Consider the following 17,748-nt stretch of genomic DNA (forward strand, 5'->3'; position numbering starts at 1 on the left):
TGCAAAACAAGATATGCTGTGAACTAAAATCTACTTTACAACGAAATGTTACCATTATTTGTTAACATCTTGCTCTACTATTTATTGCTTTTTGGTGCAGCATAATTTGCTGCACACAACCACACAGACCTGGTGCAGTTTATTCAGCTCCTGTACTGCAGTTTTTTCTCCTCTAGCTGCAAGTGAACTGATTTCAGCAGTTATCTGAACATTGCCCCATTTCATCTGGGCCTAACATGAAATTTTGAAAGGACCCATGTAACATTGAACAAATCACCATAAAGAATTCACAGGTTCATTGATGGCAATACTTTTTATTAGAAAGAGTAACAAAGTGCTTTCCATAGAATTCACTTAATACAGAGTTTTTAAGAAATATGATTTCTCCTTTTTATATGGACAGTTTTGATGTGGTGATTTTTCAGTGCAAACAGGGTTCTCCAAGATTCTTCTGCACGTGGAGTTTCTTCTCTGTACACAGTAGTTCAAACATTTATGCATTTGGTAGGTGTGAAATAGTACTGAAGAGTCCATCCTTTAAAAAACCGAGGTTATGTAAAACGCTTTCCATGTCACGCTGACCAACAGAAACTGCATCGTTTGTTGTTCAACACAGATTTAAGGGACATAATTCCTTCATACAGTCCTACACACAGATGCATAAAGGTGCTTTCAGTTCTATCAAGAACATTAACATTTAACACCATAAATAACATTATCAATTTTTACTATATAGGCAACAGTAAAACTGACTTTTTTTTTTTTTTAAATTAACCTTCTGCTTTTTAGCTAGGGACATCCTTTGAGCACTTGGTGCTTCCTCTGCCTTGCAGCTACATCTGGATGGAATGAAGAACACAAGGCAATGACTGTTCACCCATTTCATCTTTGCTTTTGACACACATTTATGACCAGATTTTTTTGGACACATATATGCATCGTTTCACCGCATTCCATTTTGCACTCTTTATGTCTGATTCTAACTCAGTCCCCCTTTTTCCTTAACCCCTCTTTCCTTTCCTGCAAATGAGAGGGAGATAATATAGTAATTGCACAAAATTAGGACAGACAATTCAGTATAAGTTCTTATATATGAGGGAATGTATGAACAGGACAGGGTTATTTTCCATGCAATACATTATTTTTCTTTTTCCACTTTCAGTCAACAATAATCCTCCTCAACTATTAGGAGGATTATTTTTTCAGATTTTTAAAAATGAAAAACTTCCATGAAGGACAAGACATAGCAAGTTACCCTTAAGAGAAACCACACAAGACATTCACTATACACAATCTCAGTCCAAAAGCTACTTTTCCCTAGAGTACATGTATAACATGAACAGCAAAGGACCAACTGAAATGAATTCATGAGTGCAACAGTCACAGTTATGCATATATTAAAAGGTTACACATGTATAAACAATGTTCTCACTGAAGCTGTTGGTCACACTCATGATTCACCGTTCCCCGTTCCATATGTATAGAGCAAAATCACCATCTCAAGGAAATACCACATGCCATCTCACAGCACAGCCTCTATACACAAGAGTACTACTGCAACAAGAGTATCACAGACACACTTTTTCCTACAGGATGAAAGGAATTAGATGAGACCCTCTGAACAGTAACTGGATTGTGGGAAGAAAGAAAGAACTTTTTTTTTTTTACTTTTAACGACAGGATGCTTTTGTAGTACAACCCTTACACAGGAGACACATAAAACCACCATTCTATCTATACAAATTACGCAGAGGTGTAAACAGATGTTCTGCTTCTAGGGGACTTGAAACAAACCCAAAGCTTACCCCTAGGCACTTTAGAGCACAGAGCTCCTGCCTCCGAGTTCAGCCTGTACTTGCTGTTTGCTTTGGGTCTTCCAGATGCGAACAACAAATCCCTGCATCCAGAAACACCTTCTGTTGTCCAACATTTCCCAGCTACAAGTGTAACTATTTAACTACATGCCAATCAACACGGGTTGCCACCTGACCACAGAGCTGGGGCCTCAGTCCCACTTCCCTGCAGTCCTGACGGTTCAGCAAAGCCTCTCAGATCCACAGTCAAGGTCATCTGAAGATCCAGAAAGGCAACCTAGCTCCTCAGAAGGTAACTACATGCTCATTAGAAAAGCACAGAGACATGTCTGCAGATGGCATTTCAGTACATAAACACTTTAAAGGAGCTGGGCCTTCATGTTTACTGCCCTAAATAACAATTATTTCCCTAACAGGAAAGTCCATAAGGACTGGGGCCAGAGGCCCTGGAAATAGAGCCTAGCAGTCAACGTGGTCCATGCAGGCATAAAGCTGGCCTTGAGAATCCAGTTGCAGGACTGGGACCATACCGAAACTTCCCCTAACTTCAAAAATCTCTGATTAAGACAGCATTTTCAACTAATTGATTGTTGATCTAATTTATTGTTCTTTAGGGAAAAGTCGCTGCAAAAGTTTAAGTAATTTTCTGTAAATTTCACATCTCCTATTACATTTCTTTAAGTAAATATATAATTTCACTGGACCATAGATTAAGTCAATTTTGCAATTTAAGTTTCTTAGTAAAAGTAATGTACACCAATTATTAAATTGGTAGCCTATTTAGTAGTAGTAATAAAGTAGAAGTACTAAAGATTCTGTTTCATTTTACTGTTTTTCTTCAAACTTGGAAATATTCAGTACACCCCTGGTGTGGCCCCTGGGGAGTCAGAGTGAATTTTGAACCCACTCTTGAATGTATATACCCTATTCCCTAATTTGTGTGGCCCATAACATATACCTATAGGTAGGCATTTTTTGTTGCCCAGTGTGGAAATGAATCAGTTAAGACTACTAGATAAAATGACCACCTGGTTTCAACTACATTCTTGCCCTGCATGAGGAAACAGATCTGGTTTGCTGACGTGAGCAAAGCTTTAGCTGATGTGGGCCCACACTGCAAAACCAGGGAAGCATTAAGAGATCTAGTCTGATATCTGGTTGTTCAGACACTTCACACACCACCCAGAGGAAGCAGACAACATCCTAGCACTGCCGTCTGGAATGGCAACTCTCCAGCACTGCAGCTGTAACTACCTACAAACTCCATGAATTATCCAAATATTTATGTTAAGAAGGAGGGCTGGGGGAAAGAGCAAGTACAAAAAATAAAGAAAGAAAAATAGCAGCAGGAGCTGAGTACATTTCAAAAAAACAAGGCAGAGCTGCATTAGACCACTTGGCCAATGTAGGACTGCAATTTCTCCTTAACAACAGCTGAAGTCTTGTGTGCAGTCACTAATATTAGTATAAGAGCATTTTGCTGGTATAGCTTGTTTCTTAGGGGAAAGCTTACTATAAACTATACAAACAAAAGATGCTTTTGTGATTATTTGTCATTGTAGTTTGTTACTAAACCTCCCTTGTGCAGATGCAGCTTTTCAGCAGAATACTAACAAATTATGCAGATTCAGGGAACAAACAGCACATGAGCCTCCCCCAACAGTGAAACAAGACACTCACATCGAGTATCCTCTTAAAATCAGACAGGAAATTTACACTATACAAAGCAAGAAGATGGGGAGACGGGAGTGGACAACAAAAAGCCAGTGTTCGGGCTGAGGCCCCAAGAGTGCAGAAAACAGTACATTTGACACCATTATATTACAAACATCTCCTTTCCCCATACCCCACAAAGATGTAAGAGGGCACTGCTGATTTGGCTTAAAATGCATAATTTTAGTCCCCCTCACCTCAAATGTTGGAATTTCAGCAATTTGAAGCATTGCAGCTTTTGATATGCCGCCCATTTACTTTAAACACATAAATCCACTGACATAGTGATGGTGTCGAAATACATAATCTGAACAGTATCTATATAAAATTTTACTGTTGTACATAAATAATGACAAGGCACAGAACAGCAACCAGTCCAAGAGCTTGTAGGCCAAGAAACCAGAGCATAACCCAGAAGAATATAATTATTACAGGTTCTACTATCCGTTCTCCAAAGTACATCCTTGTGAAGCCTATTCTGATAAGGCTTTTGTTTAGTTCGCCGAAGAGAGTCCCCATCTTTTTATAGTCATCTATTACAGGTTCTGTGGTGTGGTTCCTTTGCTCTTGCTGGACCTGTGGACAGAAGACAAAATAAGGAAATAAGTTGTACAATCTTATAACTGTCATTATGAACAAGTCTCATCTATTTCTGTTTGAATGCATAAAACTAAGATACACATGCAATAAATTTATTCTTTAAATCAAGATATTGAAAATGCTATGTAGCTTGTTACTTTGGCACAATGTTAACGATGTCACTTTTCCAAACCTGGGACACTAAAGTACTGCTAAAAACATATGATAGCCTGTCTCCTCTCCAGATACCAGTCTAGAGGGGTAAAGCTCTCCTGCAGGTCACACATCTTACCTGTCTGTGCAACCTGTCTGTGGTTGTCAGGACAAACGAAACGGAATGAGATGCCAGTAATTTCAGGGAGGGGATTTAGTTGAAGCAGATTTGTTATAAATTATTTCCAGAATATCTTCAGAACCACAAGAATGATACAAAACTATTAAACATGAACTATGAAGTATTTCACACAAGGGAACTGAAGGGCTACTATCACTGCTGAAAGAAGGGCACAGGACTCAACTGGCAAGGCGACAAACATCTATCCCAATGTTGACGTAAGAAGCCATGCAAGTCAGGCAAAGGAAGACAGACCAAAGGCCTGCAGAGATGCAAAGTAGTGGTACAAAAAAGCAAAGGGGAGGGGAAATAAGTGCTGGACTTTTTGCAAAGTGAAAAGTGGTGGAACAAACGCATAGGAAGGCAGAAGACCATCTTTAGATGAAGATATCACAGAGTTAAATATCACTTCAGAAAACGTGAATGTTTCAACATGTAAATTGCAACTAGATAAGAGGTTGAGATCTCTCATTTCCCAGTGTCCAGAGATCCTTTGCACAAAGCCTTATTGTCTTTTGTTTGCGTATGACAGGACAAACATGCTTTAAAGATGATGAATGTAAGTCCCCTAATGTTTCCATTAGGCAGCAATGAAAGCACATGAAGCAGGTACTCATCAATATTTCAGTCAACTGATCAATGGGTCCTACAAATTGCCTGCAAACTCTATGGGCAATTAGCCTACTCCCAGATTCAAAGCAAATGTGTTCTGTCTTCCAAGGATGAAAGCTATTCTGCATCCGTTGTTACATGGCATGGCCTTGGTAGAGAAACAGAAATTCCCTCCCACAGGAATGACAGGCTCTCCATTAGAGAGCAAGTAACAAAGTGAATTCCTATTCCCACAGAAGGACATCCAGCAAAGACCAAAGGAAGACTACTGTTTTTCTAGGCCAGACTTTAGGCCACGATGCAGAACCTGCCTGCTGAGTGAAGGCTGGGTAAAGCTCCACAGCTGCTACTGAAAAAAACCCCCAACAAAACCCCAACAGTCCCTCAGCTGAGAGTGCTTGGATATTTTTTTATGTGCTTATCCATAAAGAGTCTGGTTTAAGCTTCAGTACAGAATCCCAGAAAGGGAGGGGTGCAGGAAGCCTAAATAGTAACGTGTTCATAACTAATTCATAACTAACACCGTGTTCACTCTTTCTGCGGTTCTACACAAGAGCCTGGTGTAGAGAACTGCAGGACTGGAGGTTACGTGCAGCCAGACACCCCCTCGTCTCCTTTCAGTCTGCTTCTCAAACCCAGATCATTTTCTCCTCCTTACTGGGCGTGGAAACTCCAGTTTTCAGCATTTTTGGCTTTAACTGTGCTTTATTTAATTCAAATAAATGTTGACTCGTTAATTCCAGTGTTTCAAGATTAGTCTCTTCCGGAAAGGCAGAGCCTCTTGTGAGCTCCTGCAGACTAGGCAGGGCTGGGAACACAATGTTACTACAAGAACTCTCATCTCTCCATTCCCAAAATGCACAGGGAGCCAAACAAGCTAAGTGGTATATTGATCACAACAACTAGGGAAAAGAGAAAGGATGTGCCAGGAAGGGAAAATATATTTATTTGCATCTTGCATGCAAAGACCAGAGGGAGCATATGCCTGTGGGACCAGAGCGCACTCCCAGCTCGTGTCAAGCAGTGCAGAGATCACTTCTGAGAGAAACAGTCTGCAGGAGAAATCACTACATTTTCTAGCAAAGTAGCCAGTGAGAGGGAAACAAATGCATCACCTCCTTGTCTCTGGATTGCTAGTGGTACTAACAAAGGCTCCTGGGAGCCTTTGCAAAGAGCAAGCCCAATGCAGCACTGGCCAGGAGGCCACCAGCAGGAATGTGTCTGCAAGCTCCTCTGCAAGCTCCATCTCACTGGGCTAAGCATGATTAACTCTACGTGACCACGCTGACAACATCTCTCCTGGTACGAGGCAACTGTAGGACATGGGATTTCGCTTGCAGCCCCTCCTGCTTTGATAAGGTAACAGCAAGGACTGCACGCAGTCTCTTAAGCAGGGTACAGAGTGAATTCCACCTCACTTAGGCAGTCCAGGTCTTTTTGATTTTTTATTTACCTCACCCTCACCTTCTCAAACAAGGGTAGATTCATTAATTCCTAAAGCGATTATGCAAAGGCAGCTTCCAGGTGCAGACTGACAAGTATGTGTTTAATTACTGAACAACTGTCAAATTTTCCCAAATATTTTCAATAGCTTACAAAACCTTTCAAAATGATCGTGAAGATTCTCAAGACTTCAAAGTCTGCTTCAGTTAATTCAGGCTGAATACATCTTGCTTCAGGCAACTCAGCAAAAAGCAAGCGAAGCTGAAAACATGATCAGCCGTGAAACACTGATGGCATATTCTTCTTTACTATTGCATAATAATTTACATGCTGAGCAAATACCTTTCTTCTGAGGTGTAGCTAAAATAGAGCTATTAGGGCAAATACTCCAGATCACTAAAGACTGTTAAATAAGCTAGAATTTTTCTCACTAATTTTCAGGGCAACAGTAAAATGGCACACAATCCCATATATGTGCCAGTAGCTCTCAAACCATAGCCTCAGAACCAAATACTTTTTTTTTTTCCAAAAGTACTTTTCTAAACATTTTTAGAAATTGGCCATCCTTAGCAAACGCAGTTCCCAGCTGACTCTTAATTTTTACAGAACTATTTTCACAGGGCTGTTTTCATACTAAATCTTGCTGAATCAGCCTGAAGCCAGACAGACACTACCATAAAGAAAAAATGCTGAGAGAGAAATGTATCCATTCCAAGTAGCTGCACACCCCCCCCCAAACCAAAACTTCCTCATTTAAAAGCACAAGAAGTTTCTGTTTCAAAGTTGCTAGTTTTAAAAATCAACAACCCAGCCTTGGCTTCATAACTTTTAAGAACCATTTCTGTGAGGGAATTTCTTTGCCTGCAACTAGCCCCAGAGAAAGCATGCTTTTTCCAGGCCTTCCCAGCGGCTCTTCTCCTTATAGCTAACATGTGCTTTGCAGGGGACACCCCCAGACTTCATCTGCCACAATGCAGGAGGAAATGTAAGAGAGAGACACTTCAATTGCACTAGTTTGTTTGCCTTTCCTCACTCTTTGAACACAGGAGCGACAAAGAAATGCAAAGGGACTGGGGAACAGAAGTGCAGCCAGAGATACAGATGGATATAGATTAATGCATGCCCAAAATATCTCCTGAAAAGAGGTACAGCAGTACTGTCTCCCCAACGTCTCTCTCCTCCTTCCTCCAGTTGGCTGAAAGACACTAAATACACACCTGTAGTATTATTCCTGAAGGATAAAGGAGAATGGGGCTTTCCTGAGCGAATAAATCTAAATCAGAATGTATTAGAAATGCTGATTGCATTTGTTTCCTAACCTAATGTTTCTTATCAAATTACTGTAATGAATTACTTCTTACTGTAATTTAAATAAATTTTACATCAAAGATTTTATTTTAGACTTACTGGGATCACCTAGTCTGAATCTACCCTCTGCCAGTTTGAAGTCATTCCCCCTTGTCCTATCACTACATGTCCTTGTAAAAAGTCCCTCTCCAAATCTCTTGTAGCCTCCCTTAGGTACTGGAAGGTGCTGTAAGGTCTCGCTGGAGCCTTCTCTTCTCCCAGCTGAACAGCCCCAGCTCTTTCAGCCTGTCTTCACGAGAGAGGTGCTCCAGCCCTCGAAGCATCTTCATGGTCCTCCTCTGGATTCACTCCAGCAGGTCCATGTCTTTCCTGTGCTGGGGGCTCCAGAGCTGGATGCAGTACTCCATACTCAATTTCATATTTGGTTTCTGTTTTTTTACTTTACTTAAAAACAGAGTTATCATATGGAACAGAAGAGGAAGAATCTGATCTGCCCTACTGCTTAGCATACACAATGTCCTTTGCAAGCCCGCTGGTACATGAAGGTGCCCATCAAGCCCCCCATTTCCTCTTGTCTTTTCAGATATTTGGTATTATAAAATTTCCCTCCGTATTTGAAATGGCACATTTTCATCAGCAAAGCCATTGTCTGCTGTCCTCCACTGTTTACTGGCAGAAAGTCAGAACTTGAAGGTCCGAACTCCAAAAAACTTTATACAGGAACGTGGTAACTAAATTTTCCCAGTTTTTATGGCCAAATGGCTTAGGGGCTTTGATACTTTAGGGGGAATCATAACATGTCCTCTCAGATTTGATGCAGGATGCCATAAAATCACCTTCTTTTCAGAACTAAACTCTATAAGGATGTCAGAGAGGGGATACTAAGCCCAAGTTCTGTCTGCTTCCAGCACAGCTGATGTTCCTACATCCCTGAAGTGCTTCTGAAAAATTCCCCCATGTAATTGAATGTTTTCCTTGACTAGCTTTAAAACAATAGAGAAGGTAAAGTTAACTCATCCTGCTGAACCCAACTAACATCCAGTTGTGGCTTTACCAGTTATGTTTGTCATCAACACAACACACAAAATTCCCTATGTTCTGACCACTAACTACCCTTCCTTATGGCAAACTTCCACCACATCCACTCAAACTCACTGCTTCCTAAATTCAGGAAAGCACATGGTACGTCACAAGCAGAGGCCACTTCACACCAATCTGACAGGAGGATCCTTTTCTTGCTTATTCCCTTCCTATCAAGGGGTGTTTTGATCACGCAGAGACACATGAGATCCCATTGGAATATTGTCCCCCTGGAAAGAAGCCATCTTTGCAAGGAGTCATATGCTACTCAGTGGGAGAGAAGGATAAAGTTAGGCACTGCACTTTTCACAATGGCTTATGCAGATGATACCCGTCTGCATCTCCTAAGTGTAATGTAGCCAGCGCAAGGTCTTTTCCTCTCAAACTGCTGGGAGCACACAGTTCCTGCCTCAGACCATTTGCAGATCACACCAAGACAAGTAAGTCTGCCAAGCTCTTGGAGGATGCAGAACACAAATGGATCTGAAGGGGACAAGAGCCTCACTTGGGAAGTTATTTTCCTGTGGCTAGTCAAAAAGAGCATGGAAGCCCCGATTTAGCATTTATTTTTTTCTGCTGGGAGGACTGAACAGCTGTAAAGTAACCACAAGGAGTCTCAGTCCTGTAACCTCATCACTGCACTAGCTGTGGGGAGAACAGGTATGGTTATGGTCTTTTGGGTATTTCACCTGATGAAGCAGCAGCTTGGTCCACAGTTTTCCACACTCAGCCTAAGGATCTTGTGATGGCATGTTTAGTTTGGGATTTTTTTGTGTGTGTGGGAAAAAAAACCCAAGTAACTGATTTGAGTGAAATAACTGGATAAAGTTCAACTGCTTTTGTTCTGTGGGAGGAAGTAGATGAACATAAGAAACCTGTGCCACTTTTGAAGATTCAGGGTATTTTGTTAGAATAAGAAAATAAAAATCCATTCAACTACTCTGAAGGTATAAGATCCATCAAACCAAACCACATAGCATTCTTCTATTTTTCATGACTAATGAGTTGAAGAAACCTCAACAATCTTCTCTAGCTCAGACAACTTGAAAAATTCCCACCCCACACTCAACAATAGCACCAAACTGAGTATAAGTCCATCATTTTCTCTTTTCTTGCATCAGCTGCCTGAAACAGGATTAGACAAATGTGAACTCCAACAATGGAGGAGAAATGTCCAATGGACTGGGAAAATAATTACTCTCCACATACAAACATTGTTTTACAGTCAAAGAAGTGCTGCTGGGCAAAGAAGGTAAAGAGAGAGGACACAAAGGTATATACAATATTCATCTTCCAGCACAAAAAAGCAGCAGCATCTCCAAATTGTTTGACATACCTCAGATCACAATTCATCACATGTACAGTTATAAAAGAAAGAAAAAGGAATGGCACATTTAAGAGACTTATTTCCACATTAGATAGAAAAGAAACCCCTTTTGAGTTTTGTAGTAAACATGTTTAACATCATCTAAAAGAAATGTTAAGAAAAAACTGCAATAAAGAAAACACATGGATATCACATTTACATACCCACATGCACATTTCACCTTTTTTTTTTTTTCCAAGTAAAAAGTTTCTTCTGCATGATTTAACTGCTCACTATCTATTTTACTCCAGTTGTGGTTATTTTTACTCCAGGGAACAGGTGGTGTGTCTGCTAGCTGAAGCCCACAGACACTTAAATGTCAAAAAAGCCAGTGAGATCCGACTTAATGGACATGCTAACTTACTGAAAAATACTCGTATATTTTTGAAAGCTGGGACATTAATGTTCAGAAGCGAGTGCATCACAGAGTCATCTGTTTTTAGAGGATGCAAACTAAAACTGAAAGCACTTTAGGACCAACCTTAAGGAAAATACAAGACGAAAGTGAGCAGATAAGAGAGACCAGGATGGAAGAAACCACAAGCTCCCTTCCCTCCAAAATAAAGAGACCAAGTTCTGCTGCGTGCAGATGGGGATCCGTATCAGCCAACACACAGCTACAAGTATTTGGTAGCTGAATAACCAGCCATTTTAGTCCTGGAGGAACGAATCGCTCCGTACTAAAATCTTGCTGGTACTCAGCCATCTGACTGTCCAGTGTATTGCCACGGACAGGCTTTGGAGATCTGCAGTGAACAGCAAATTCTCAGGTCACGGCCTCCTCTTTCTCCGAACCACCGCCTCCCATCGCAGGGCACCAGCACAAAACCCTGCCAAGGCACTGGTTGGGTGGGTGCAGGCTTTCTGCCTCCTACTCCTCCACATATGCAAAAGAGACAGTTTCGTTACTAGTAACACCTGGCATGTGATCAGGATTTCACCCTGCTTTCCTACACTTAAAAGGTATCTTATGTTCAACTAAAAGAAAGTGAAATTTGCCCAAGAAGGGCAAATAATTTTATTGGAAAAGTTTCTGATTTTCTTCCTCTTCTACTACAGCAGGAAAAAAACCGGTATCCCTTTGTATCCTTTGCTAGCATAAAACTAACAATTAGTATTTAACCTTGGAAATGTAAGCAGTAAAAAGATCTTGATATTCAGCCAACAGACTATTAAGACAACAAAATCAATTTCAACTGTCTGGAGGAAAAAAACAACAAACAAGGTTCATTTCTCTGGGCTAATTTTAATCTGATATTTAAGTATGAAAAGATTAATAGATTAGGAAATGAGAAAAAAAAATACCTCACTTCCAAATGAAAAACAAGATAGAAAAAAACTAAGTTTAACTTGTTCCTCTGAGAAAAAGAAGCAAATGCAAGAAAAGTAGCAAAAAATCTTTATACCAAAAGCACTGTACAGCAGCTACCAATAAAAGTGACATACTTAGAAGAAGTTTAAATAGAAAGATTCCAAACCAAAGATTGGGTTAACATTCATTTTACAGCAGGAATCTAGACATCATTTATAAAATTGAGACAAGATGTTTCTATAGAAACAAGCAATAACATAAGAAAAGCAACAGCACTGGATTCCCTTTAGTCAGCCTTTACAGCAACTTAAGTTTAGAATCAACAGTTGCTGGAACAAACTTCAAAATACCAGGAGAGGTTTTGTGCACAGGAGATGAAAAGGCTTTTCCAGATACTTAACTTGTGGAGCAGAGATGGCTTCAAGAGAAACAGAGGCTTCTCTTGATAAACACAAAAATAAGTGTTGGAGTCCCATAATTTTGGGAGTAAATTTCCCCACTAATACAGCACCAAATAAGAAAGTGTAAAGACAGGAACCTAGCACAGGAGGGTTGTGGGAGAGGAAACCTGCCTGCCTCCATGTAAAGATCTACTGTCTCTCTTCTCCATTTCTGGGTGCCGTTTATGCTCCTCCTTATGCTCCTACTACTGTCCCTGTAACTTGATCCCATCCATGCTGCAATTTTACATAGAAACTAGATCAAATGCAGTACTAATTCATCTTTTCCTTACACCTGCAACACTAAACTTCCATAGGATTTTGTTTATCAGGGTTCCCCCACTAAAACTGGTCAGCTTGACCCAGCAAAAGGCTTTCGATCCCTGTATGTTCAGCATGGTTTCAATGCACTGGCTTGCTAAAATGAAACAGCTGTTAATTTTGTCTTTTAAAGAAAGGATTTCTATTTGCTTCTATCTCCAGACTACTTTTTTCTTTAAGAAAATGGGATCTTTACATCATTCAACCAGAGCATGTTATCCTGCTTACTGCAGGTGCTACAGTTATGTTTGAAACGCTGAATTTTTTTTTTCTTCAAATGCTGTCAAGCCTCAGAAAATACACTAATGCTTTTTAGAAAGTTACTATCACCTATTATTTTGTAGATATGAACCTCTGCAGCAGACTTAAATTATATGTAGAGCCTGAACAAATTTGGGATTAAGCCTTCTCTGTCAGGTATGACTATTTTCAGAAACAAATCCCAAATGGCAAGCAGGAAAAAACTTCAATTTCCAGATTATCTCATTGTAGAATAAATCAGGAATAGGTTTCTAGCCTTAGGCATCAGTTTCCACATATACAAGTGCACTTCAAAACATTCTCGGCTGCTACTGAGTTATGACAAACTATACCATACTGTGCAACACAGCATACATCCATTCTACAGTCTGATGAACAATTAAGCATTTACACAAGGGATACCACAAATGTGTTGATATTATCCTCTAGTTCTGTTTCTGCTCATTCTTCCCATGCTGAGGAAATACTAGTGATACTCGAGACTTATACAAAAAGTTCAGGACTCGAACTTAGTTAAGACACCCAAACCTCCTCAACATAATTCTCAACAGGAAACACCCAAGCCCTTTTGTAATAGCACCTCTAAATCTGATGTCATCTATTAGAAGATAAAATACTCCACTTATAGAGATAAAACACTGTTAAAATAATAATAATAAAACATACCAAAGGGTTACAAACTCAGGTTAATGAAAAGATGATCATCTAAGGTAATTTAATCTACTTTCGAATACACATATCACATATTAACTCTGCACTTAGACATTTTCTTGAAGCATTGGGTTTACACTTTAACAGCACTTTGGATTCTATGTATGCAAATCCAGTGTGAGGTGGAGATCCCAACCTCACTGAAGCAACTGGAGATTCTGCCATTGCCTTCAACTTTGATTATGAGAAACTAAATCCCATTACTTCCCAGACAGACAGTTTTCAGTCCTGAAGGAAGCCACAGTGCCACAGCTTTCAGGAACTCTGCTGTGACAGTTTGGCTTCAAATTGCTTATGGACAGAGCAGGTGCTGTATCTGCTGCTAAGACCACCTCACCCCTTGCTGTATGGCATGTGCAAGATGCAGAAGACACAAATGCAGGAGTTTTGCATCACCTTTTATTATTACAACACACTTTTCTATTCTTGTTTCATGGTTTAATTTATAGGTGTTGATGAGATTTAGACTGCACTAATGTGACAGTGGCTAACCTATTTTAGAAAGTGGGTTAGGGAAGGAGATTTGATCCTTACCTGTAGTGATGCTGAGAATACAGGACAATCTGTGTGTCTGACTAATAACTATCAACAGTTAGGAAAAAATTGTGAACTTGCAGGGCAAAGCAGCAACCTGCCCCCACAGCTTCAGGAACAGCTAAATCTTTTGGTGCTTTCATGTACCACTTGTGAAGCCCAGCAGTGCAATAAAGGAAAGGTGGAAGAAACTACCCAGGTTCTGCAGTGCTTTGAATACTACAGTAAGTGTAATTATTTTCATCTTTGCATGCAAACCTACAAAGGATATTAATCAAATTAGCATCCAGTTCAGCTCTCAAATCTAATCACTGAAGTAATTCTAGTCTATGCAAATAATGAATTCCAAAGGCTATGTATAAAATTTAGGTACATATCCTCCCATTTTTTTAAAAACGTGCCTGTCAGTAATTTCACTAAGCATGTCCTTGCTGACATAATAATAAGCTTCAATAAAAAATTACACCCAGAGGGTTTGGCATTAAATAAGTAGACATTTCCTACAGAGTACTCTCTCTTAGAAAATATTATAGGGTGTATACATTATTATTTAGGTCCTGCTTGTCAGGAAGGTATTCCTTCAGCATTATGCTCCAAGATATGATCTTACACAAACTGAGCTTATTTTCCAGGAAACGGGAAAAACAAATAATGCCCAGGTTTGTAGCCTCCGATCCTCACCTAAAAAATCCTCTCAAATAAGGCCAAAGGATTTGCTCTCAAGCAGGCTTTACTTCACACCAGCTGAGAGAAGTAAGAATTTACACCACCATCAGAGCAGACTTTGACTCCTTTCTTTTGCACTGCACATACCACTAAGGTGGCGCACGCATTTATACTTCAGGAGAGAATGTGAAACAGGAAAACATGAGTTGAGGATCAGAGTCTGTTAACAGTGCAAACACCCTCAGCAAACACAGCGACAGTGCTGGGCCTCCATGAGGTACTCTAGTAAGGACTCAGCCTGGAAACAGGATTCCTGCCTGCTGGAACAGCAGTGTTCAGCAACAGCCCTTCCATGAGGGCAAAAAAGGGCAGGGGCTACTGATTATTTTGAGAGAAATATCAACACATTCACGAAAGCAAAAGAAGTACAGCACGTGACTAGCCTTGCTGACACAGGAGACCTCCAAGTCAAGCTATATGTCTGTTCTTCTCTTGAACAAGAGAATCTGGGACTTTCTGTCAAAGTCTGCAGCAAGTGAAGGCACCACCAACTCCTCACCTAGCTTTGGCCTTCCCCACACATAAAAATAAAATACTCCTATTTATTTATCAAATTATGATTATTTTTTACTGCTATTTTATACAACATTCACATTTTCTATGCATATTAAATAAAGGTAACTCATATTCCTTATTTCTAAATCTAGTTTATTATTTGTCCAGCTGCTGGCACCTCAGTATGGAGAAAAACTACTCCATGCTACAACAGTGAAATATTTCCAGTAAACAGGAAGGATTTTCTCCTCCTGCCTTGTGGCCTATTTAAAATTTCTGCCTTGGTATCCTATTGTTATGCCCCAACTTGTCAGAAAGGGCCAGGATCACTACCTGTGTCTGAGAAAAGCCAATAGAGAGTTTCTCAACCACGTGTGCCTGTGTCCAACCAAGCAGTACCTTTATACCAACTTCATTTTAAAATGTGTTTAGGGAACGTTGGAAGGCAGTTCTTCAGCATGCACCATCCCCTAGAAAGACCACCACACCGGTCACTAAGAAGCAGTGGTAACCTGCAGGGAGCAATCTCCTCAGTAAAGAGTTACAACCAGTTTGAGAGAAAGAACAGATGAGATGATCTAATGCAACTTTTTAACGTCTTTTTCCAGGGAAGACAGCAACAAGAACCAGCAAGTATTCCTGACTCTCCTCCTGCGATATCCTGCAGGAGGGCTTAAGGACAGAGAGACGGGAACTGCTGAGCCTCTCTCGGGTGAGTTTGTCCTTACGCTACATTCAGGTATGTGCCCTGCTCTGCACTATTTTTCTAGAGAAAGGGACAAGAAGATGCACTGACTTACGTAAATGGTGACCCAGTGAATTCTCAAGTACCAGCATATTTCAGTAGCCCACTTCTAGATGTAATGTCTGGCAAGTACTACCAGATGCTTCCAAATATTAAGCTATTTTATCAGTGAAAGGGCTCATTCATGGTTAAGTGGAGAGCATCTTACAAGAATCTTCAACAAAAAATGTTCTTCTTTTCTTTAAATAAAACATCAATAAAGGCGCATTTAGAGCACCGCCTTTGTCTAAACACCGGGACGATGCTGTCTACAAAACAAAGGGTGCATGGAAAGCCAGTTTACAGTTAACAATAGGGAAACGGTCCTTTCATTCCCTAAGCAAAAAACCCACTTCCGTGCAATAAAGACGTAAATTCTGAAGAAAGCAGACAAAAACCAACCAACCAACCAAGCAAAAAAAGAGTTGGTGGTTTTCTCCAATTACAATTGATTAAATTTCAGAAGCAATAAAGAGACTAAAAGCTTAAAATATTCAAGTGAAGGAACACAAGAGCTAAACTACTGGGGAATTCCGGGGATGACAAGAGCACCCCGGTTATTTCCAGCGAGATAAGCGTGGATGCCGTGCGGGAGCCATCTGCTCCCACCCTCTCCCAGCCGAACTAAGCGTCCCGGAGGGAAGAAGGAGGTTCAGGCGGGCCCACCGGGGGGATCCTCCAGCATCACGCGTGGGCAGCCCCACGCAGCTCGGCTGGGTTGCATAAGCCCCGCCGCAATGGAGCGTTACCCGGGAGCGATTCACCCGCGTGGGCTGCACCGGGAACGCCACGGGAGAGGAACCAAAAGGCGTTCACGGGTTCCCGCTGCCCGACGGCGGGGCAGCCCCGGGGCCGCGGGCCGCCCTCCCAGCCCCCTCGCCGGCTGACACCCACCTGCTCCTCCGGGCGCCGCCGGTGCCGGGTGGCCGCCGCCCCCGCTTCCCGCTCGCATTCCCCGGGCGGCGGCGGTGGTGGCGGCGGCAGCAGCTCCGCCGCCGAGCCCATGGCTCCTCCGGCCCAGCGCAGCGCGCTCCCGCCGCTGCCGGGGCGGGACGGGGCCGTCACGGGGCGCGGGGAGCGGCGGGAGGGCGGCGCCGCGGAGAGCGAGGGGCGGCCCCTGGCACGGCCCCGCGCCGGGACTGGGGGGGCCCGGGGCGGGGAACCTCCTGCTGCCGGGTCCCGAGTGGGATCGGAGAGCTGCTTGCTGCTAGTTCAAGCCGGAAAAAAAACAAAACCAAACCCTACCAAAACCTAAACACGCACTTTCCCAAGCTTTTGTTAAAACCAGGAAGCGCCAGGTGTTAATAAAGCGTTAATTTTAGCACCACACCCTGTTGGTATGTCCCTGGGGAGGAACGGCTGCCTCTTGGCAGTGTGAGGTGTGGCATTTGCTGTTCCTCCCTCGGCAAAGTGGAAACGTTGGCCTCGCTCTTCCGAAGGTGTCTGGATCAGGTCCTCTTTCTTTAGAAGGAACTAATGCACACCAGGAAGAAGGAAACGCAACAGCTAACCCAGAAGATAAGACTTGGTGTATGGAGGATTAGATTTAGATTAGGGGATGTTTAGATTGGATATTAGGAAAAAATTCGTCACTGAAAGGGTGGTCAGGCATTGAAACGGGCTGCTCAGGGAAGTGGTGGAGTCACCAGGTATTTAGAAGACACACAGATGTGGCACTTGGGGACATGGTTTAGCGGTGAACTTGGCAGTGCTGGGTTAACGGACTCGATGGTCTTAAAGATCTTTTCCAATCTAAATGATCCTCTGATTCTACATCAATAAAGTGCCACTGCACAGGAGTGTACTCAGTTCCTGCTCCAAGCACAACTGTACCTCTATAGAGAGGCCTCGTTCCTGCCCCATCTTATCCATGCTGTCCACCCCAGCAGAGCACAGGAAGGATGGAGCCTGAAAG

The 17,748-nt window shown here is 41.8% G+C and overlaps 1 protein-coding gene across 1 annotated transcript; it reads right to left on the reverse strand.

Annotated features, from left to right (window-relative positions):
• Positions 1-294: 294 nt before the first annotated feature.
• On the reverse strand, positions 295-16,845 carry FAM241A (family with sequence similarity 241 member A). Its single transcript, XM_032686460.1, has 2 exons — positions 16,728-16,845; positions 295-4,103 (listed from the first exon to the last, which is right to left on the reverse strand). The coding sequence occupies exons 1-2, from the start codon at positions 16,836-16,838 to the stop codon at positions 3,858-3,860; spliced, it is 357 nt and encodes a 118-aa protein (XP_032542351.1). The 5' UTR covers positions 16,839-16,845; the 3' UTR covers positions 295-3,857.
• Positions 16,846-17,748: the final 903 nt, after the last annotated feature.

This window comes from Chiroxiphia lanceolata, chromosome 4 (assembly GCF_009829145.1).
Source record: "Chiroxiphia lanceolata isolate bChiLan1 chromosome 4, bChiLan1.pri, whole genome shotgun sequence".
In the NCBI taxonomy this organism is placed as follows: domain Eukaryota; kingdom Metazoa; phylum Chordata; class Aves; order Passeriformes; family Pipridae; genus Chiroxiphia; species Chiroxiphia lanceolata.